This window comes from Coenobita brevimanus, chromosome 96 (genome assembly GCF_032717465.1).
Source record: "Coenobita brevimanus isolate Jiangsu-jjx chromosome 96, ASM3271746v2, whole genome shotgun sequence".
NCBI lineage: Eukaryota > Metazoa > Arthropoda > Malacostraca > Decapoda > Coenobitidae > Coenobita > Coenobita brevimanus.
This window is the reverse complement of record NC_137049.1, coordinates 24,421,091-24,444,686: the sequence shown is the minus strand read 5'-3', so window position 1 is coordinate 24,444,686 and position 23,596 is coordinate 24,421,091. Positions and strand designations below refer to the sequence as shown.

The 23,596-nt window shown below is 40.3% G+C and overlaps 2 protein-coding genes across 2 annotated transcripts in view; both read left to right on the top strand.

Annotated features, from left to right (window-relative positions):
* Positions 1-7,501, top strand: part of Orc1 (origin recognition complex subunit 1) — a 42,425-nt gene extending 34,924 nt beyond the window's left edge. Inside the window, exons 13-16 of the mRNA XM_080283207.1 lie at positions 1,688-1,858; positions 3,600-3,862; positions 5,216-5,340; positions 7,332-7,501. Of these exons, the coding sequence (XP_080139333.1) occupies positions 1,688-1,858; positions 3,600-3,862; positions 5,216-5,340; positions 7,332-7,501 (729 nt within the window). The remainder of the gene's footprint in view (positions 1-1,687; positions 1,859-3,599; positions 3,863-5,215; positions 5,341-7,331) is intronic.
* A 14,515-nt stretch (positions 7,502-22,016) lies between these two features.
* On the top strand, positions 22,017-23,525 carry LOC145413511 (ionotropic receptor 21a-like). Its single transcript, XM_080283206.1, has one exon. The coding sequence runs from the start codon at positions 22,131-22,133 to the stop codon at positions 23,523-23,525; it is 1,395 nt and encodes a 464-aa protein (XP_080139332.1). The 5' UTR covers positions 22,017-22,130.
* The last annotated feature ends 71 nt before the right edge of the window (positions 23,526-23,596 follow it).

Sequence of the window (23,596 nt, the reverse complement as noted above, 5' to 3'; positions counted from 1 at the left end):
CAAATTCTTGACACCCTCCTGAAAATAACATTTACTGTTAATTGCATAGCTTATGAACCACTGATACTGTAATTCATTACCCATAAATAGATGTTTCTTGTTAAATCTGTTTCCCCATTGTTTTTAGCTGTTCGACTGTGACTGCTCTTGTTAGATTCATGAGCGTAATGGCGGAAGGGACACTGTTTAATTAAACCTAACTGTACCTAATAATTTAACCAAACCCACCCTACCTTACAGTTGGGAAATTGGGAAACGAAACCCACCTTTAAATATGTAGAGTACGTTTTGTCCGTTGCGCTGGAAACAAGCAATTGTAGGTTTGGCTTTACAGCTTAACCCCTCAGTGGCCGTGGGTTCAGAAATTTGCGTGCACCCCTGGCCGACCCTGGAACGATTTTTTAGGAGTTCTAAAGTCAAGTTATTTTTCTTACAGATGTGAAGAGAATCATCTGGCACACCTAGCAGTGTGTTTCTTAGCTTCCTAAACCCACCATGTGATTGACTATGATTCGCAGAAGAATTCATAAAATTACAGTGCATGTGCCATGTGAGCGAAAGCAGATTAAGTGACCACCTGACCACTTGGGATGGTAGCATAGGGTCGTGGAAACATACCAGTGACTTTCGTTCCATTTTCATAATTGTTCACAGTTTTTTATAGCTTGCGCCAACTCAGCGTCACTGACACTGGCACTGTACAGGGTTGTTCAACGCCGTGGGTTAATAAGGGGTAATGGAATACACTACTGTTTGCATCAGTACGCTTTCTATCACATATACACACAAACACACACAAAAGAATGGATGCTAAATATATGTTTAACTTTCAGCAGAAAGACAATACCACTTTAATTCATATTCCTCCAATTTCTTTTCTGTATTTTTCCAGACTATTTTTTAGGAGGAACTCGCTAATTAGTAAAGTTGTTAATTATTCATTGCCAGACGCCATGTATCCCAAACAGGGTGGCCAACGGCTTAGAGTTAATTGTTTTACAGGGAGGGGCACTAATCCTCCACCAACCCCACTTGACACGTAGGGAGAACATTATGCCAACAGCATCTGGTGTTCCCAGGCAGTCACCCATCCAAGTACTAACCAGACCCAACGTTGCTTAACTTCGCTAGTTCGTCAATTATAGGGTTCATTTGTACAGGCCATAAATTAATGTTATTATCTGTGTTACATAGTGTTTGAGACAGATAAATGGCAGTGTGCCTGTATTTGTAAATAGCTCATCAAGTCATCATGTCAAAAGCCATAAGTTTTTTATTAATTTAGGTTTGTGGTAGGTGGGGGTGCACACCATTCATCCACTTAGTGTAGCACTACTTTCAGATGACTGAACAAAATGACAAGTGAGATGGTTTCCTATGCTCCAGTAAATAAATTTACTTTGTTGTGTGGTATCCATATAACCAACAAAAGAATGCTTGGTGGTCTAGTGAGTTAAGGCAGTCCAACTCATTGTGGACCATATGGGCTTAAGTCTCAGGGATGGTCGGAGTCTGTTGTTTACATAATGCTGCTCAAGGAATAGTAACTGGTCACTCTTGCCTTAAATATGTGAAATGAGAAGCCTCTTCTTGGTCCCCAGAGCTCCTGAAAAAACGAAGTATTAAGTAATGGACAGATGAGTGTTAACTGTAAATTATTTAGCTATTCCTGTTTCTCTCATCACAGGATGTTATGTATAACCTGTTTGACTGGCCATCACGCCCAGGCAGCAAGCTTGTTGTGGTGACCATTGCTAACACTATGGACCTTCCTGAACGAGTCATGATTAACAGAGTGTCATCTCGCCTCGGCCTCACCCGCATTACCTTCCAGCCATACACACATACACAGCTTCAGGTACTGTGGATAGGTTAACCACTTCACTCCAGTGATTTATATTTTTATTTATTCATGTTATTCTAGGCCAGCGTTTCTTAACCTGGGGTGCTAGCACTCCCAGGGGGTACTGAAATCAATTTTAGGGGGTGCTGGAAAATGCTGCATTATATTTTTTCTTACTGGATTTGCTTTGTATTGGCATCCTTTTTTTTTTTTTTTTTTTTTTTTTTTTTTTTTTTTTTTTTTTAGAGAGAGAGAGAGAAAATAAACTGTCAGGCAGTACTTCACTTTACTTTAACCCTGCAGTAGTGTAGCAACTGCAGTCCCAGTAACCAGATGTAGAGGGGTGCTGGACTGAGACCTTATTACAATGGGGGTGCTGAGGTCGGAAAAGGTTAAGAAACGCTGTTCTAGACGTATGAGGCAGAGGTTCATGAAGTGCAGCAGTCTCTCCCCCCTTCCCCTAAAATGGATTGTGGTTAAAGCTCTTTGGCACCATGCATTATTAAGAAGGTACTGTATTCTCCATAGTGGATGAGGATAAACTGATTTACTTGTTTTTAAGTTATTTTAATACCTGTAAATACTCATTAGTTACAGTACTATCAATTTTCATCCTAATACTAGTCTGAACATCACAATTTAAACATATAATTGCTTACACAATATTATTATTATTATTATTATTATTATTATTATTGTTTTTATACTGTACATATATATATTTGAATTGTGCATATCTAGTACTATATATTAAGATATTGCAACATTAGGTTTTCTGTATTGTTTTCGAATAAGTATCTCTTTCCATATCAGTATATGTTATTGTATGTTAGTCTTAACAGTTGTGTTGTTTCATACACATATCATTCCTAATCAGAACAGAATTATTTGTTGGCAGCAGCAGTAAAACACAAGATACATCAGCAGATGGAAGTGGTTAAAGTAGGTTAAAGTTAGCTTCACCAGTCAGAGAACAGTTTTGATCCATACTTGCTATCTGCAGATGATTTTAATCAGGTGAGGGAAGACCTCTTAAATTGGAGCCATCAATGAAGGCTATATCTAACCTTTCACATTTGGAAAATATCCCTTCATCCGAGTATAATTGTTGGAATCTGATCCAAGGAATTTGTTTGAGTTTGTGGAGTTTTTGTTTTACCATGCCAACTGCCTCATTCACATTTAAACACATAATTTGTACTTTAGAGTGGCCTTCTGATGATTTTATTCAGCTAAGGAGAGACTTTGTAAGTGGAAAGGTTGGATACTGCATTTATCAATCAGTTCACTTCAAGAGCTCTCCCCTAAGCTGATTAAAATGGTATGGTCACTGTAACTGTCTCTTCAAGTACATCATCTCCATTTTATTCATGGCTTCTACCAGACTGTTTTATTGACTTTAGATAACAGTTTTCATGCCTTAATACTTCTTTGACTACTATAGGCCATTCATAATTTTACTATAATAACCTAGAGACAGCAAGAGTAATATATATATTCTAGTTGAAGGGGATATCCATACAACTGTTAAGGTACAACTGTAAGACAAAATTTGTGCCTGGGATATATTATGTATTACACTGTTATGCTGATACTTAGTGAATGTGTTTTAGCATTATCTGAGCCCCTTTGGAAATTCATTTAGTCTCTTGTGGTCTGGTGAAATCTTTCGTTATAGTAGGATTAAGTAAACCATGAATGGGAAGTGTGGTCAGGATGATGATGATGATAAAAGAATAATTTTTGTACCTTTTAGGAAATTGTGAAGTCCAGACTACTAGGGCTTGATGTGTTTGACCCTGATGCCATCCAGTTGGTGGCTCGCAAGGTGGCAGCGCTATCTGGCGATGCTCGGAGGGCTCTGGACATATGCCGCCGGGCCACTGAAATTGCAGAGACTGGGAGAATACCAGGCAGTCCCAGCAAGTCCCCAGCCAAGCGAGCAGCTTTGGTGGGGATGTTACATGTTGATCATGCCATTAAGGAGATGTTTACCTCACCCAAGATTTTAGCAATAAGGTCTGTACTTTCAGTGAAGCCATGAACCCTTTCAGTAAGGTGATGTCTTTTTAATTAGGCTATGACTGGATGGTTTTATTTAATTTTGAAAGGACCTGTATAAGTGAAGAGTTTAATTAAGACAATATGTATCCTCTCTAGTTCGTAAAGTTTCTCCCGCGCTAAGTAAGATCATGCACAGGTAGCAAGAATAAACTGCAAAAATACATTGCTGGATTGAATGAGTTAATGGGAGGTTTTCCTTATTCAGTATTGCAGCGGAAAGTATGTGATATACAGGTCTTGGCTGAAAATTGACTGTAAGAGAAGTTCTTCATGTTTTGAGCAGTCTGTTTTCAGCTTATCAGGTAAAAACAACTTAGGTAAGGAGACTGGATATTTATCCTGATCTGTCATGAATGTAAATGCGTTTTGACGAGGAGGGTGGTATTTATGGTATGCAGTTGAAATGTGAATGCATTATTAGGGAGTTAACAGAATCTCATAGATGCAGAATGCACACCATAAAGTAGGGTTACCAGAACAAGATGGACAAGGATTTTATGATACAGTGGCTGTTCATTTATGTGGAAATTTGGGATGGTACTTGAGCACAGGTCAGCTGAATTCTGAATTGAGTCAGAATTTTGGCTCTGTATGCTGAACTGCATGTCAGAATGTAAAATCATAAATGATTTACCGTAGACCATAAACTCTTTTTTAACCAGACTTTAACTAGACTTTAGTAAACTAGATCTTGTTGATTGTACAAGGGGATCCTATCTGGGTCAGATTTAAAAAAGAAAAAATTGGTAATGCAAATGTGTCTGATCTGTCTAGGACTAAACATAATCTAACCTTGATAGCATGCACTGATATGCAGGCTAATGATGCCTGTACTTCATCATATTAGACACATGATACTGAGTTGCCATATCATTCATTTATTCATTTAATCGAGTTGTCCCATGAGGAGTGTAGGAGTCCAGGGCTAGGCAAGTTGGTCTTGGCATTAAGATGAGAGTGACTCGCCTTACTCATCCCTAAGTGACATTACATGAGCAGTAAACCCCAGCCACCCTGTGCATATAAACCTGCACCAGGTCAATCCGATCAAAGCATCTTAATTGCCCACTAAACCACCAGGCACCATAATTTGGTTATATGGTTGCCACTCAGTGTAGTAAATGGTTTCCTGGTGTACAAGAAACCATTTGGCATGTCACTTAGTGTAGAGTCACTCGTAGACAGAAAGAAGAGGGAAGATTGAAGGAAAGAAAGACTGGAAGGAAGGAAGAGAGGAAAGGGTGAGTGCCCCCACCTACCACTATGTAAACAAAGTAGTAAGTTTATAATTTGATATTCTCTTCTCAGGAGCTGCAGCATGATGGAGCAGTATGTGTTGAAGGCAGTAGTGGCAGAATTCACACGCACTGGGCTGGAGGAGGCTGTGTTTGGCAGGGTCCTTGAACAGTATGCGTCATTATGCAGGTTTGAAGGTCAGCCAGTGTTTTGATATATTATTCTGTCTTGATTAAGCTATTAATTGTCTGGATAGAGCAGTTTAGCCTCAAACCCCTGTGCTTTGATGGGCTAGATGGACAGATGAATATAAGTGCTAGAAATGTTGCTGATCAGTACTGTTGTTGATATCTTTTTTTCGCCGTGAGCCTTGGCTCTATACTGGTTACAAATGTGTCATTGTGTTTGCATGGCATAAAGTTTATGGTGTCCAGGATGTGTAACTTGAAAATTTAAAAAAAAGATTTTGTTTCAGACATCTCTGATGTAAGCAGGTAAGAGCTATTTTTTTTTTTTTTTTTTTATGACAACTGTTTTTTGTGTATTTTGAAAGGAAATAAAATTTCAGTAGTGTATCTAGCACATGTTTTTAGAAAAGTTGTCTTTTTGCAGTAATCATTATGAAACTCTGTGATGAATCAGGCAAGTGTCTGGCTGCTAGGAAATATTCTTGAAGTATGTGGATGTGATGGGCATGATGGAAAGTATGTAAATGGCCTAGATGGGGATGCCCTTCATTTATTTGCTCAGTGTAATGCTATTTATGAGTTAATCTGAACTGAATGGCATGCCAGATGGTTTCTTTGAACCCAGAAAACCACATACTATGCTGTGTGGTAACATATAACCTTGTATTATATGTGCATGTAGGCAAAAGGGAGGGGAGGGGGTACCAGGAGACAACAGTTTCCCAAAATTTATCTTGCTGGCAAAACTTCAGTGAGCCTTTGAGGATTATATGTATTTTGTATGTAAGTAATGTTGCTGGGATGCCTTGATATATTGTATATGTGTGTTACGTTTGGTATAATGGGTGGGGGTGCTCACCATCCACCCACTCATATTTGTGCTGCTTTGAGTGTCTGCTCTTTCCTCTGTTCCTTCCTTTCCTTTCTGTCTGTCTGTCTTTCATTCTTTCGTCATCCTTCTGCCTACAGGTGACTTTATGTTCGCTCTTCTGTCTCTTTTTCCTTTATGCGTCCCCTTCCTTCTGCCTATGGGAGTGACAAGCCAAATGGTTTCATGTACACCAGGAAACCATTTTCAGTGCTGGGAGATAACCATATACCAATATTTCGGCACCTGGTGGTTTAGTGGGTAATTAAGAGACTCCAATCGGATTGAGACAGTGTAGGTTTATATCCAAGGGGTGGTTGGTGTTTATTGCACACATAATGCGACACAGGGATGAGTGAGGCTGGTCACTCTCATCTTAAATGTCAGGACCAACTTGCCTAGCCCCGGGCTTCTATGCTCCTCATGGGGCGGCATAGGATTGGATGATGGATGGATAGATATAGGATGCGAAAGTTTAATGTTAACTGGGAATGAATGGAAAAGTTTGTTAATTACATAAGGAGCAGCTCTTACAGCACCTTATTTTCTTTACTTTGGACTACAGAAGCCCAGCTGCAAGGCTCTACACATCAAAGAGGGTAATATGGGATTGGCCGTTACCATTAATGTTATTTTCCATTCAAGTGGAGAGTTAAATGTATTGTTAATAGTTCAGGGTACATTATATTTTTTATATCAGTCTACATAGATATCACTGACATTTGGAATAAGTTCTTGCTTTTATTTTTTTCACCAAATTATAGAAACATAGTTAAAGTTCTATTGTGTTTTATCAGTTTCCCTCAGCTTTCACAATCTACCAGCAGTGCAGAATAAAAAATTAAGATGTTTTGGCAGATATCTATGACTTAAAACTGGCACTACCTGTATGATGTACAAAGCTCGCCAGCACATCCCTGCTGGCTTTGGGAGTGGAATGTTATATGACAAAGATTTATATAATTGTAGTATGAGACCTCATATTGAAAAGTATGGGAATGAAAGATAGTATCTGATGCAAGGGATGGAATGAGAAATATGGAAGGTAGGACACAGTGTTGGTAGGGGATAATTGGCATAGTTTCACTAATGTTGGTACTGTACTTAACTGTTGCTTGTCCATCCCATCCAGGTCTGGAGCCATGTAATGCTTCTGAGGTGCTGAGCTGTGTTGGCCGCCTCACCTCCCAGCGCCTGGTGTTGACTGAACATTCACGTAATGACCTTGCTCTTCGCCTCCGTCTGAATGCATCTCCAGATGACATCACATATGCCCTTCAAGATGTATCTTCTTCATCTTAGATACTTATTTGTCTCCCTGCAGCCAGACACCATAATCCTAGAGGGGCTGGCCAACTTGCTTTTATGCTTTAGAAATAATATTGTTTGTGCATGAAAATTTTTTTGAGATTAATGAGATACATAAGGAGATTTAGAAAACTGTCTAGCCTTGTTTAGAAGGCTGGTCAGTTATGGATGCAAATTTGTTTTCTTTGTGATTTAAGACAATTCTTGTTCAGTCTACAGTTTGTGTGTGTGTGTGGAACATGTGATGATTCAGATTACTTCTGTACAATGGCCTAAAGATTCTTTAAGTGGTTTTAGGTCTACACTGTGATACAGTAATTTGTAACATCAGTGAATTATGTTCGATCCAAATGTAACTGAGGCTTAACCCCCTGATGTCAATTTGCTGTACTCTCATGGATCACAGTTGAACTACAGTTGCTGCAGTGTTATGCTGCTCTTTTCACAACTTAGTTTGAAAGTCAGGGAGCCTTGTGTGCTACTGCGTGACTATTTTGAAGCCTGCCAAACATAAGGAGTGTCAGTGATACAGTACTATCCAAGCTCAGTCAGTATCCTATTTCCTGTCACTAAGAAGGGGTGTTAATCAGTGATATCTAATGCTGTTTTTCTCACTCTTTTATTGTTTTACCAGTCTACAAGGTATATTAGCACTGGAGAAGGATTCCTACACATGATGGCAATGATATAATTAGGTGACTACTCTGCCCGGTAATAGAAACTTTCCTCAACCCTCTCCCTTCCCCCCAAAAGAGAGTAGTGGACATCTGAATGGCAGTTTCAGCCTCCAGTCCACTGGGTTCATATTCAGATGAGCATAGGGCTAGAACTATAGCAACACATCAGCAAAGTTGAATAAGTAATAATTATCCTACCAAGACACAGGAGTTAAGACAGTACTATGGTATACAGTTTTTGTTTTTAGTGAGAAATTTTCTTCTGCAAAGATCTTGCTTTTTTGTATGAATTTTGAGCGTGGCACCATAACAGTAGCAACAATATGGCAATACATGTATAAAAATTTTACCGTACACTAGTTAAAGATTATTAACTTTGGTGTAAAATATATTAACTTGTACATCATTTATGTTAACAGGCAACAACTAATTTGAGGATTTGTTTCTAAAGAATTGTATGTTGAATTCCAGTGTGTGTGTGTGTGTGTGTGTGTGTGTGTGTGTGTGTGTGTGTGTGTGTGTGTGCGTGCGTGCGTGCGTGCGTGCGTGCGTGCGTGTGTGTGTGTGTGTGAGATTCCAGTTGTCCTCCTTTATCCACATAGAGGGATACTGTCATTCACTTCTGTTATTGCTATGGTGCTAATACCTTCTTGTCTGTACCATTAATAAGATCAGAGAATTGTGCTTCGGATCTCTACTGCATGTTCATGAGGAAAAATTAGAATGAGGATAATTGAAGATTGTAAATGGGAAAGGAACCCAAAGTATTATGGTGAGAACTGGAGTTATAGTAGTTTCAGTAATGTTGTAAATGATTGCAGTGATTATTCTGAATTAATGTGATGCGAAGCATGTAAAATTCTCTTGAAGTATGCTAAAATGTCCATTTATTTGAGAGATGCAACTTATGCTGTTAGTTCATTTTCTAACTTGGGACTGAGACTGTGTGGCCTTGTCTGTTCTTCAGAGTATTTTAGCTTCATCAATTTTAAGGAAGAAAATAGTCTTAAATCTTTCAGAGTTTTTATAGTTTTAGTTTTATAGTAATTTTAACTGGTAATAGTTGTAGCCATGTCAGGTGTATTTCATATTTAAGTTATGCAATATTTTAAAACATTTCTTCAAATGGACTAATCTTCAGGACCACATAAAAACACAGGCACATAGTTTGTTGTTTTATTGAAAGAGGTAACCCATCTTTGTAACTACTAATATACAATAAAACCCTCTTCCCGGGGGGAAATAAAAAAGTCAACCCTTTTCAGAATACATTGAAAAATATTCCATCATCATCCAGCATATAATACCGAGCTTGAACAGTGTTTTGAAGATTTGAAGTACAGTGACTTGCCAAATCCCAATCTCCTGTTTTCGACACTACCTTTATTACCATGTCAGAAAGAAGTAATATTTGTGTTACTAAATGAAGAAATTGATAATTAACCTGAGAACTGCATTTAACATCACTTGAAGCCCAGTGGGTGATTGACATTCATCACTTTAGCTAAAAGCTTTATTTTCAGTGCATTATTTTGGTGTTATGGGTGACCAGTACTGTGAAATACATCATCCAGAAGAATTTGGAGCTTTATTTTTCAACCATTCTCTCAGTTCATCGTATCCCCTCTACTTATGTTGCATGTTGTGATGTAATACCACCTATCAGGTCTTGAAACAGTCCTTTTGACTGTATTATGGTAGATATTTACCCCAAAACTGGCACACTGATTATTTTCATCATCATAATGTGAAATTATTCCTTCAACTTAACTCACTATAAAAAAGTCCTAATGCCATAGTTTTATGGGTTAAGTAGATAGTGAGACTGAAAGTGATGAAGATGTAAAGGAAGAGATTTCCACCACCAACTTCTAAATGCATAGTACTGTAATAATATTTGCACATGGTTAGGCTCATGAGATAGAGCCAGACCTCCAGGGGCTCAAGTGATGTGTGAATGAATGTGTGCTGTTGACAGTACTTCTACTTTTTGTATTTTCTCTTTTTTATTGCTTTAGGATCCTACTTTACCTGATGGTAAGGTGGGAAAAAAGGTCAGGATGAAGATTTTGTGTGTGTGTGTGTGTGTGTGTGTGCATTTAACTTTATGGCAGTAATATGTTAGAATTTAGGAGACAACTTGTAACAAGTTTACTAGAACATATTCATAATGGGAAACTTATAGTATAAATGGTGAAACTATAAAATAAATCCTGTGCTTGTCATCTGGAATTGGACTGTGAACTGAAATCATTGTTAGCAAATGTCAGATGTCTTGCCTGTTTAAGTGTCAGGTAGCAGAAAAAGGTTATGGAGCATAGCTAATGTCCTTTTGGGGCTGACCTTTTCAATGCCCTGTCATGTGTCATACCTTGTCATTATAACCTGAGGGAGAGAGTGTGAAAGTGATGCTTAATACATAAGGGATGATAGTTTACCTGTTAGGACAGTTATACCTGATAATGTGATAAGGTGCAGTGATTTAGACAAGTTTTTGTTTTTTGTTTTTTCTTTTTTCTTTTCTTTTTTTTTTGTATGTTGAACAGATGTATAGATGAATGGTTAATCAGGTGCATACAGTATACGGTGTAGGCTACAATTTAATCTCCATTTTAACGTCATTACACATGTAAATGTCATGAGGGAAGAGGGGGTGGCAAGTGGATGAGGAAGAAGAGATATCCAGATTAAAGCTATAGGACCTCTTCTGGAACGTAAGTGATAGGAAAAAGGATGTCTCAAGGACAGTGTCTCTTTCTCTCTCTTCTCATGTGTCATAGGAGCTATGCAGCTGTCTGCAAAAGAATGTTAGATAAAGGAATCACTGCATCATTGTGCTGGTACAAAGATACAATGGAAAGGAAACAGCATTGAACCTAATGGTCCTCAAGGCTATTCATTACAGAGAAGACTATATGGTACCAGTAACTATTTCTTTAAGTTAAAGATGTAGACAGTAAGGCAAGGCATGAAGGAGGGGGTGTTCCTGCCTCTGACAGTCACATTTTATGACATAGAGAATACAGTATATCAATAGTGTGTAGTATTCTCTCCCACTTCCTGATTTCTGAAGTCAGGTCGGAGCTGTTCATCAGACTCTTAAGATTTGTAAACCTTTGTCACGAGTTCTAGTGTTTTCTTCCATATTTCTTGGCTAATAAAATTAAATCTTAAAAACGTGTAGGCCTAACAATGGCTAATGCTTAATTATTGAACTTTATGTATATATATATTTTATTTATTTATTTATTTTTCTTAAATTTCTAGAATAATTAGTGCTTTTGATATCTTGCAATGTCAGTACTGTATATGAATATTACCCAAACATTAGCCTGACTAATCATGGGCCACATGACTGTTAGTTCACTGCCACTTCACAAGTGGTATCCCAGTCACATAATGCCATTAAAAGAAAAAAATAAAGTGCATTCAACAGAATTCAGTGAATATAGCTCACCTCCTAACCACAACCCAACATTACATTGCATTATCACATGCACAAGCATTTGGCTACCACAGCCTTCCAGATCCTAATTCCAGCTTTATGCGTGTACCTGGGCATACGATCCAGAGACCCCTTTATTAGATTTTTAGTTAAGGCCTTTATAATTTTAGAACCCCAAAAGTGTAAAACAACAGGCAAACAATTACCATACGATGGAGTTAAAAACTAACAGCTATCTTTATACAGCACAGACACCGATTTTATTCAGCTTCACATATGGATATGGTTGCAAATACGTATAAGGGGATACCGTATACAGGTATGTATGGGGGGTGCGGTAGCACAGTGGTAGCGCGCTGGACTTGTGATCGGGGAATTGCGAGTTCGAGCCTTGCCCGGGCTGCCGTGCCGGGAGGGGTAGCTCCCTCCTGTAACCCTAGCAGGGCTATATAGTCCAATACAGGGCTTAGCTCGGGGGAACTCCATTTCTCCCATACAGGTAAGTATTTATATAAAAGGGGAGTTGATTTCCTGAGGAGCTGTGGAAACTTTCGATCCAGTGGTGTGAACTAAACTCTAGTTCATTGGCAGGATGAAGAAGGCCACATTGTCATCCTCGCCTGTAATCACCACAAGAAGAAAACAATGGGAGCTGATGAGGAGTCTACATGTGACAGCACTGTGCACTCTGGATGGAGCAGCTGCGGCATCTACCCAAGAATCCTTGCTGTGGGAAGAATAAGAATCCGTCTTGGTGAGCCCCTGTCTGCCACAAGGGGACACTATATCTCTACACAGTGTATATACTGTACTGTACCTGTAAGATGACCCCACAGAAACAGTTGCTTAACTGTGGTCAATGGGTCTATTGACCAGATAGACCAAGGTTATGCAATAACAACAATGGAGCAAACTGTGGGAAGTGTCATGGATTTCTTCACAAATGTGGCCTATCAAGTACTTCTTGTACAGAGTTTTTTTAATGCATTTGACTGTGGGCTTTGCCTTCCCTCACAGCCTCACATATCATGGCATGGACTCTGAGATTGAACAATCTTTATTTAAACTACTGTGCTATGGCTGCCTCATTCTGGACCGGTGTAATAGTTTTAACTTGCCAATGGGTCTTTTGAATATCAAAGAAGACTTTATTAATGGAAATCATGTCTTTAAACTGTTCCTTACCCCAACTGAGGACAGTTTCAAAGTCCTATGATCAGTAGTTCACTCTTTTACCTCCTTACCACACCCCTACAGCTACACATTTCACAGAACTTTCCTTTCCAAAATAGCTATCATATTTCTTTAAACCAGCACTAACAAACCCAGCACACAATCCATTCTGCTTTCTTTGTATGTAATGCTGCCCCTCACACCACAACACAGTTGTTAACTTCATTCACCATAATCTGAACAGTAGTCATTCTCCAACATAACCTTAAAAAAAAATTTCTTGGAGCACCCAGCTGAAGTGGGTGGATTTCTGAAGACTAATGGATTTACGTGGTATCTGATTTTACTCAGCTGAGAGCAAGTTATAGAAGCCAGCATGTTAATACTGGTGCCAATAATTGTCTCAAGGTCACTTTTTTTTTTTTTTTTTTTTTTTTTTTTAAGCTAATGCTAGATGATTTTAATTAGATGAGACTGAGACATAATGCCACAAGAGTTAATAAAGTGTAGGCAGGGGGTGTGAAATAATGAATGATTAAGTATGAGGTGTGACAATGAATAAAGTGTGAGGTAATTAGTGAAGTGTGTGGTGAAGTAATGAATGGTGTAAAGTAAGATTATAAGGCTATTAAGGTGGTGTGAGGAATGAGGTGAGGTATTTTGCAGTGTGAGGTGAGGTAATCAATGAAATGTGAGGTGAGGTAGTTAATAAAGTGTGTAGTGGTAGACGGACACTCATCATCCACTCACTCGATGTAGTGCTGCTCTTAGGTGGCTGCCCTTTCCTCTCTTCCTTCCTCCATTCCTTCCTTCTTCTTCTGTCTTTCTTTCCTTCATTCTTTCCTCTTCTTTCTGTCTATGGGTGACTCTGCACTGAGTGACAAGCCAAATGGCTTCCTTTACACCTGGAAACCATTTACTATGGTGGGTGGTAACTGTATAACCAAATAAGGGCGCCTGGTAGTTTAGTGAGTAATTACGGAGCTCCAACTGAATTGAGCCTGTGCAGGTTTATATCCAAGAAGTGGTTGGGGTTTATTGCTCACATAATGCCACATAGGGATGTGTGAGGCTAGTCACCGTCATCTTAATGTCAGAACCAACTCGCCTAGTCCCAGGCTCCTACGCTTCTCATGGAGCAACACAGGATTAGATGATGATGATGATGATGATGATGATTATGATGATGTGAAGTGAGGTAATTAATGAAATTAGGTAAATGATGAAGTGCTAGGTAAGGTACTGAATGAGGTGTGAAGTGAGGTGATGAAGTATGAAAAGGTACTTAGTGAAGTGTGAAGCAAGGTAATCAATGATGTGAGGGGTAATAAAGTGTGAGATGAGGCATTTAACACAAGTTCTGTACAACTCCCAGCAGTGGCATAAGATTTTACTCACCTGGGAGTGAGTCATAGGCACCTGAGAGTTAATACTATCACTATTAAGCCTAACTCTGAATTCCGTCAAATGCCAGACATAACTTTATTTTAAGACTGTGTCGTAGGGGTCCCCATTAACTCTGCTCAGGACAACTAGAAAATTTTGCTCCATCTAACGCTAGTCACTTTTAGTCAGCTGAGTGAGCTATATGATTCCGAGTAAAATGTTAGATTAAGTAACTTGGTTGCATAACCCTTTGCCGATGACATCTTTGTTGTATACTCCGCTCACTGTAACTCGGCAGTGCTGAAGAGGGACGCCTTCATGTTGTGGCACCAATATAACCAGGTTGTTCAATTATCTGGTTATACAGACGTCCCTCAACTACTTCCCAATCTCTCAAAAGGAGCATGGTGGACTGCAGAAAGGGAATTTAAGCCTGTAGTTCATTGGGTTAACATTTCAGATAAACCTAGGGTTACTACTACCATTACTACTGGTATTAATAGAAGTAGTTGTAGTAGTGGTAGGTGGTGAAGACCGTCATCCTTTCACTTGATGTAGTGCTGCCTACATCTTGCTAAGGTGACTTTACACTGAGTGACAAGCTGCATTGTTTCCTGTAACCCAGGAAACCATTTACCACCCCTGGTGGTAACATGTAACCAAATACAGGAGTGATGTGGACCCTACTATGGTGGCCCTGTTAACTAGGTGAATGGATGGAAATGCGGCGTCCATCCAGGAACCAAACCTCCACACTTTTCCCTGCTCTTCGCTGTGTCTAGGTGCTGCCCTCCACAAGGGAATATTGATTAGTTGCATGGGACGGTCCTGCATGCGGTTGCTTGCCTGCAGTTGATGGGTCTACCTGGTCGGACGGACCGTGGTTGCTCAAAGACTACTACTACTACTATGACTAGGCATAAAACTGACTTCTCCATCACTGCTGAGCTATAGTGAGAGATTAATGCTAGGATATGATGCTAGTTACGAAGAAGAGCCATGGAAGGAATGTTGAGGCGTAGTTTTTTCTTATTTAGTCATTAAGCTTCTGGAAATAACAAAAAGACGAAAATCCCCCCAAGTTAAGGTGAATGAATCGTAGTTTATTCACAAGTAGTGAAGGAAGCTGAGTGAAATCGTCTGGAGGTAGAAAAAACACGTCCTCCGGCCAAAGGGATTCAAGCGAAGGAAGAAACTAAGCTAGTATTCTCCCTCTCTCTCTCTTACACACACACACACACACACACACATACACATGCGCGCGCGCACACAACTTAGTGTGCTCGTCGCTCTTTACCTTCTCAGTTGCATTTGAGTCACGCGTCGTTTCGGATTTGGGCTATCACTCTGAGTATATTCTACTGCTACTACTACTACTACTACCACCCGGATTCAGAAACTTATCATCAGTTCCTCACGTAATTCATATTTTCGTTTCCAGGGGAAAAAAAAAAATGACGGATGATTTGCGGCCTGGTGCATGACCAAGTATTTATTAACTTGGCCCGTTGGCCCATTTTTTTTCCCCTTTTTTGGAGCTTGTTTCACGTAGTTCAAAGACAAAATAAGAATGCTAATGCTCTGCATCTTTTTCATGACCCTTCTTTGTGACTAGCATCATAATTTAGTATTATTCTGTTGTTACAACTTGCTTTTCATAGTGGAGAGATGGCAGTTTTAGGATAAGTTAGAGTAAAAAGTATATATTGTTCTTTTGAACATAGTTTCCGGTGAGTAATGTGCCAGTATAACTTGAGAAAATGCACCATAGTTGAAGAAAATTTGCGCGGTTCACAATCCCGTATATTAATTTTTTATCTATCTATCTATCTATCTATTGCCAGACGCCATAATCCCGTACGGGGTGGCCATTTGACTCTTGAGTTATTTGTTTTACAGGGAGGGGCACTAACCCTCCACCAACCCACTTGACACGTAGGGAGCACGTATGGTTTGGTTATATGGTTACCACCCTGCGTTGTAAATCAAAGTTGTAAAAATCTAGACTTTCTGGTAATTTGTCTACATGGTGCGAAGTATTTTGAGAGAGAAATCTAGTTCTGCCACTTTAACTAGGCGGAGTTGTCTTTTTTTTTTTTTTTTTTTTTTTTATAGCTTATTTCCAATAGCTTAGTACGTAGCAGAACAAGACTGCCTAGGGAACAACAACAACTACTACTACTACTACAGCGATGACAGAGGCAGGTGAGGCAAACAGACTTGGTACCTAACCACACGATATGGATCATTTGGAGGGTCCAAAGATAACAGTGTATCACAGGACATCAAAAAACAGTATTTATCAATTAATCCATCAGTTAGTCTATACTTCTGTCAAATAATCTGTCAGACTATCTTGCTGTCAAATGTAAGGCCACAAAGAAGTGTATTTGATGTGCATGAATGAATGACTTTCAGCTGCACAAATGGCTTACCTTAACGAAGGCCATGGTAGCTAGATATTTTAGGGAAAGACTGACGCGCACAAGTTGACTGAGTTTTACACATCACTTATTTGTTTTCTGTCACCTTTCTCCACAATATCATTGTTCCCTTGATTTTTTTTTTTTTTCACTGACTCTTCCAGTCTTCTTATCCATCTTAGCCTTGCACACTCCCACTGATTCTCTTGTTCGTCATGTGTGCACTTCTCTCTTTTTATGCCACTTAATCTCCTTTGCTGCGAAATCGATCTCTGTATATGCTTCGTTGTTTACATGCACTATACTTTGCACATTAGAATAAATTATTATGACGGAACGCACTTTTGTGTACTGCGGCATTATCGATATATATATATATATATATATATATATATATATATATATATATATATATATATATATGAACAGTAATTTGTAAGTGAACAAGGATTATTATTATTATTATTATTATTATTATTATTATTATTATTATTTATACAACACATTTGTCTCAGATGATAATGATCATAAAGAGCAGCAATTTCTGCTTTATTTTCTCTAATTCACCCAGCTACTAAGTGCGATTGACTGAGCATATACTTGCAGACAATGGTGGCGAGAATGATGGTGGTGGGCGTGGTGGTGTTGACAGCGCTGTGGCAAAGAAAATTCGTCTCCCCTGCAACTCATAGCACTGGCTTGTCTCTACGCACTGATCAACATGGCAATAATCCAGTATGGGAGCGGATGGTATGTACTTTTATGTTTGGAGTGAATGACTGGTATGGTAGGGATTACTTCGGACAAGGAGAAAAATGGCGTTCATGCAGAAAACATATAGTAATATGAATATTTTTTTTTTACAAACAGAACAGAGGAAGGAAAAACAAATGAGAAATCCATACACCAGATTACTGGCGTCCTCCATTCATAAAAAAAAATCTGTAACAATTGGACGTAAACAGCTGTAGGTTAAAGTGTGTGTGTGGGGGGGGGGGTAACTCCGGGGAAGCTATTTCTGATAGGCAGAAGTTTTTCAATAAGGCTGTGTGACATTCCAGTCATGAGGGCTACCAGATGCTCATGTAGCATGAGGAAGGCTTGGAGAGTTGGCACAATGGACACAACTTCGTCTGAGCATTTGCCATAAAAATATCTGTAAAATAAAGCAAGGGAGGCAACATTCCTTCTTACTTGTAGGGGAGGTAGTTTATTTGTAATAGCAAGGTTATTAATATTTCCTACTGTTTTGTTCTGAATTTTGTCTAGTTGTTTTAGTGCAACCTCTCCACATCCATTGCACAAGAGTGAGCAATATTCTAGTTGAAAGCGCACATGACTTATAAATTATAGCTGTTCGTCAGTGAAGAAGTTACGGACTCTGTACAATAATTCAAGATTCATTGAGGCGGTTTTAGCAAGTGATCTGACATGGGAGGTCCAGCTGAAGGCAATGTTAACCATAGAGAATTTTAATACTTTTGGAGATGGGCATATTAGTAGCACTGAAGGTAATATACGAATCTGGCAATATCTATCTATTAGTAAATTGTAGCCTATGTATTTGGTTTTATTAGCATTAAATGAGACAAGGTTATTTTGTCCCCATTCATTGATCTTAGAGAAGTCTTGATTAATGGATATGGCTGTACTGAGTACAGAGTTAGATGCATTAAACTTCTGAAGACGTGTGAAGTATATGAGGACATTATGGCATGCTGTCGGCTAGAGATGTGTACATGAACACTGGGATGTCCTCATAATTATTTTACACCCTCGCTCGCAGTCTGGGGTGTGGTAATATCCATAAATCCCAGGACGCCGCTCATCGCGTTGTACCTAAATGATTCGTGTTCACTCAGAAGCATGGTGAGACAAAGATGGGGTCCGACGTTAAAGGAAAGTTCTCAAGAAATTTAAGGAAATACCATCTAGGCTTTTCCGAACATTAGGCAGGTTTGCTTAAAAGCATAATGAAACGCCACCTTGGCATGTCAGATCCAGAGGCTGCTAATTGTGACGAATATTATTAAGAGCGAATTGCTACGCCAAACCAAGGTGTTTTAAGATGACCTACATTGATAATCCAGAAGTGATTTTCTCAAGGCTTTAATAAACCAAGCCTCACCTCACATCCATTTCTGTGTTTATGCTTCAGCTGTTTCACTGTTGATTCCCACCGTATTCTTTTTTTTTTTTTTTTTTTTTTTTGCTATTGGAATAGTATAAAGTTATAAACTTAATTCTGCGAAGTACGACTGTGTAAGGACTACAAGAAGTTCAGTGAGTTTTTTCGAATGGATGAAGTTTTAGGCGAGGAGAATTTTTCGACTGGATAAAGTCAAGGCACTTATTAAATTTAATTGCGCAGACTTAATCGTAGATATAATACAAATATAATCTGACAAAACCTATACTAACTGTGGAAGCCACATACTTTGGTCACAGACCTTGGCATCCATCAGCCTTAGCCTTGGCATTAAAAAAAAAACAAATAAGTGTGTGGTCATCACGGTTAATTTAAATTTTGTCATGTTTGGTTTTTATAATATTCAGAAAGAAGGCTGTGTAAGTGAGCCTAATAATTACTAAAGCTTGTACGGGATTTTTTTTTTTTTTTTTTTTAACAGGTACTGGGTCGTCAGCGTAGCAACACTTCCAACCCAATGCAATTGTCTCCTCCATCACTCCTTCCAGCAACCCCAGAGAAAGATGTGGATAAGGTGACGTATATTTAGAGTTAGCTCCGTTTTATCCCTTGTTTCTGTCACCCAGTTCTTCATTACCTCATCTAGGGGCCCGGAGCTAAGGCACTTATCTCCGGAACTGTTTAAAAAGACAAAGGTAACCAGTCACTAAACATGAGTAGCATAATGTAAGCAATAAACCCAAGCCCTCCTCAGATGTAAACCCTTTTGGAACGCCTTAACCCACTTCACACCAGATGTCCATCTGGTTGTATGGTTACCGCCGAACATAATAAATGGTTTCCTGGGTTACAGGAAATAATTTGGCTTGTAACTGAGTGTAGAGTCACCTGAAAATAGCCTTGTGTCAGATGAATAGGCTGTGGGATGCGTGCTTACTTCTTTCTTCGTGTTCTTGGAGAAAATATTGAATTCAAGCATCGTCACGCTCATACCGGCCAACTAACCTCTCCCGTCTCAACAAAGTGAATCTTCCCTGCCCTGCACCACCAGCCACCACAATCTCAGTCTGCCCTTTCTTCCCAGTAGGCTCTTCCTCTCTCTCTCTCTCTCTCTCTCTCTCTCTCTCTCTCTCTCTCTCTCTCACCTTTGACTTGGCGTACATCTTACCCTCCTGCCTACAACACCAGTCTTCAAAGGGTATATATACTTTTCCCACCACTCATATCGTCCCAGCCCATCCGGTTCACTCCTTTTCATCCCCACCCTGCGCATACCTCTTCTAACGTGGTATACAGGAATACTACAAATACCAGCCATAAAAACATACTACCACAGCTACCAGCCATTCTACTGTACAGTGCCTATATTGGCAGGGTGTACTTCCCCAGCCGTACGTCACTGCTCACCATCAACACACATCCTCAGCTAATGTCCATCCATCCTAGTCTGGTGGGGATTTTGGTTCTTTTGCACTTTAAGTCACGTAGCTCAGTGGCGGAATAAGACTACAGCTCTAATTTTTTTTCAGTACTCTTCGTGACAAGTACCATATTCTACTTTTAACGCCTGATATTAAAAAGAAAAAAAAAAATCAGGGATCGTATTGAAAAGGACCAGCACCTTTTCTTACGATTAATAATGTTCCGTATCAGCTAATATTACTGACTGCTAGTGCCAGATATAACTAGTTTGGTTCTACAGGGTGGTCTATAAATAATGTTCCTCTTCCTCTCCACCGGGAGATTTCTCCTGTGTTGCGGGGCAGCACAGTCAGCGCTAACACATGGATTACCCACACTTGTCACACCCACACACATGCCAGCAGACTAAGCCGCCCTCGCAACACAGAAGATACAGGTAGATGAGTTACCGATACAATGTCATTTACGGACTACCTTTTACTTATTTATTTTAAGTATTTATTCATTTATTCATTTATTTTTTATTTTTTTTATTTATAAGTGTGTGGCAGCTGTGTTGTTGAAGATATAACACATCAACTCAAGATGCTTTATAAACAGGCGACGGCGAATGCAGTGAGAGCAGCCGTACAGGTTTTGAGAGTCGACCACCTGTTCTCCTGCCACCTTTCCATCTTCTCCGAGCTTCATCCCGTCGCCTCCGCGGCCACTGACTTTCTCCTTCACCACCACCTTCCTCAGCACGGCAGAAAAGTATGGCGCCAGAAATTTAACATTTTTATTTATCTATTTATTTATATATTATTTACTTTTTTGTCTGCTTATTTGTTTACGCATTATTGTTATTATCATTATTTTATTTATTTTTTTTTTGCCTGGAAACCCTCCTTTCCTCCTCGTAAATGTACTCTATATACAACGAATACAAAAATACTTTTTGACATCATTCCATTTCTTAACCAGATATTTGAAGGGTTTCCTCCAGAATTCTTATACAGTCTTTCTTCGCTTTCTTCCATCTCAACACACTGGGCCCATTAGAGGATCCCCCCATCCTCCTTTAATTCCGGGTACGCCTTTAAGTGATGGTGCAGTGAAGGAAGGGGAGGGAGTAACTGAAGCACTGTAATCACCTGTAATTGTGTTTGTTGTGAACAGAAGTAAACTACAAAGGTCTACTGAAATTCATTTTTTTTTTTTTCGCATTGATTATATTAGTGGGCAATAGGTATGGTGATGGTGATGATGATGATGATTAAGTTAGATCAGGTTTTGTTACGTTGCACAAACTTAGACTCTTTATGGACTACATTAGGTATGTGTTTATACTGGCTATGTAGTAACAGAATGAAATAGGATGCAGTGATATTTTTTGAGATTTTATAGGTGTTGTTGTGGCGTATTTATGGAGGTTATGGGTGTAGTGTAGTGTGTAACAGGCAAGGAAAACACCCGACATACATTTACCCGGACCACTACACGCAAAACTCGATTAACAAAGCAAGATCTTTATTTCAGTTTTTCAGCGTTGTTTATATCAGCGTTCCTGGAGTGTTTTAGTGATAATACTCCAGGAACACTGATATGGATGGCTGTGATATGGATGGCAATTGATGTAATGTTTTCTTGTATGTTAAGTTATTCAGTGCTGTCAGTGTGATATTATGAGTTGCTCAACGATCTCGGTGTGCTACAGATGTTTGGTCTGGATGAGGCGGTGCTGGGGCGGGAGTCAACATGGCAGGAGTCTGTGTGTGACGTGTATGTGGTGGCGGTGGTTGGCGGTGGGAACCTGATACGCCTCGCCACCCACACCCGCACCGATACCCACCACCCAACCACCCTCTGGAATTACCACGCACACTACCTGGTGCTCCTGCTAGGGACGGAACTGGAACCCAAGGAGGTGGCAGAGCTGTACAATTTGGCCAAGACTGAGAAAGTGTTGATGCTACAGTCCTCAGGGGAGAGGGTACAGCTGTGGACCCATAGACTTTATTCCCCAGGTGCACCTCCCAGACTACAAGGCTCCTGGCGTGGGGGTGACTTTCATCGCGGCCAAATCTTCTTCCCTTCCAAAGTGGGGGATTTACGAGGTGTTGTCCTGCGGGTTGCCACCTTTAACCATCCTCCCAGCGTGGTCTATGTCCAAGATGACGACCATAAAGTGACCGCCCGGCTAGGGGTAGACATGCAGATTGTGAACACTCTTGCAGAAGCCCTAGATTTCGAGACAGAGTTCACGGAGGTTAGTCACGATGAGCTGTGGGGCTATGAGTTGCCCAACGGGACTTGGGTGGGTCTGGTAGGCAAGGTTACTAATGAGCTGGTTGACATTGGTGCCTGTAACGTATTCCTAGAGATCCATCGCTGGCAGCTGGTGGACTATTCTGTCCCTTATAACTTTGAACATGGCTGTTTTGTGGCACCCTCACCCAAGCCACTCATGAACTGGAGGTCCCCAGCACTTCCTTTCACTTGGGATACATGGACCACCATCGGAATGTTGCTGGTGGTGGGAGGCGTCCTGCTGAGGGTGGTGGAGCTGCTCAGTATTAATCCTGAGGCACAAGAGTTTAGCGGGGTGTCATACGCATACCTGTACATGCTGGGGTCTCTGAGTGGGCAACCATTATCTCTTGCCCCCCACCACCAACCCATGCGGGTGTACGTGGGACTTGTGTGGGTGACCGGCCTTATCCTGGCAACGGCTTATTCTGCCAACCTGGTGGCCTTTCTGTCTGTCACACAGATGTCGCGGCCTGTGGACTCCATGCAGCAACTGTCAGATAGTGGACTGCGGCTGGGTGGGCATGCCTTCTGGGCCACACAGTTTGCTGCCTCCATTGATCCTATCGTCCGCAGTTTTGTTGACCGACTGGAAACTGATATCGCCCTGAACCAGCTGTTTGACAGAGTGGAGGCTGGCCAGTTCGCACTGATAGAGAACGAGCAGTACCTGGAGGTGACGGTGGGCGCAAAATATACTCGTGGCGGCCGTGCTAGCATCAGGATTGTGCCAGAGTGTCTCCTTACCTACAGCATCGGCCTGGCTTTCCAAAAGAACTCCCCACTGAAGGCCTATTTGGACCCAGTTATTCTGCACTTGGTGGAGAGTGGTCTGGTACTGAGGTGGCGGAGGGAGGTGCTAAACTACTTCACGTCTCTTTATGCTTCCGCCAGGACATCTTCAGGTACTCAGAGGAACCAGCGGAGCCGACCACTCTCACTGAACCAACTTCAGGGGGTCTTCTACGTGCTGGTCCTCGGCTGTCTGACTGCTTTCATCCTTTTCACCCTTGAGATGCTGCTGTCACCCAGTCGTCCCACCATCCAACATTGACTCCACAAACACTCCACGCAAACTCCAAATTAATCTTGCATAACTGTATCATTAATTTCTGATGATCGATC

Excerpts from the sequence above, each read along its gene's own strand:
- LOC145413511 (XM_080283206.1), top strand. The coding sequence starts at position 22,131 with ATGCTACAGTCCTCAGGGGAGAGGGTACAGCTGTGGACCCATAGACTT.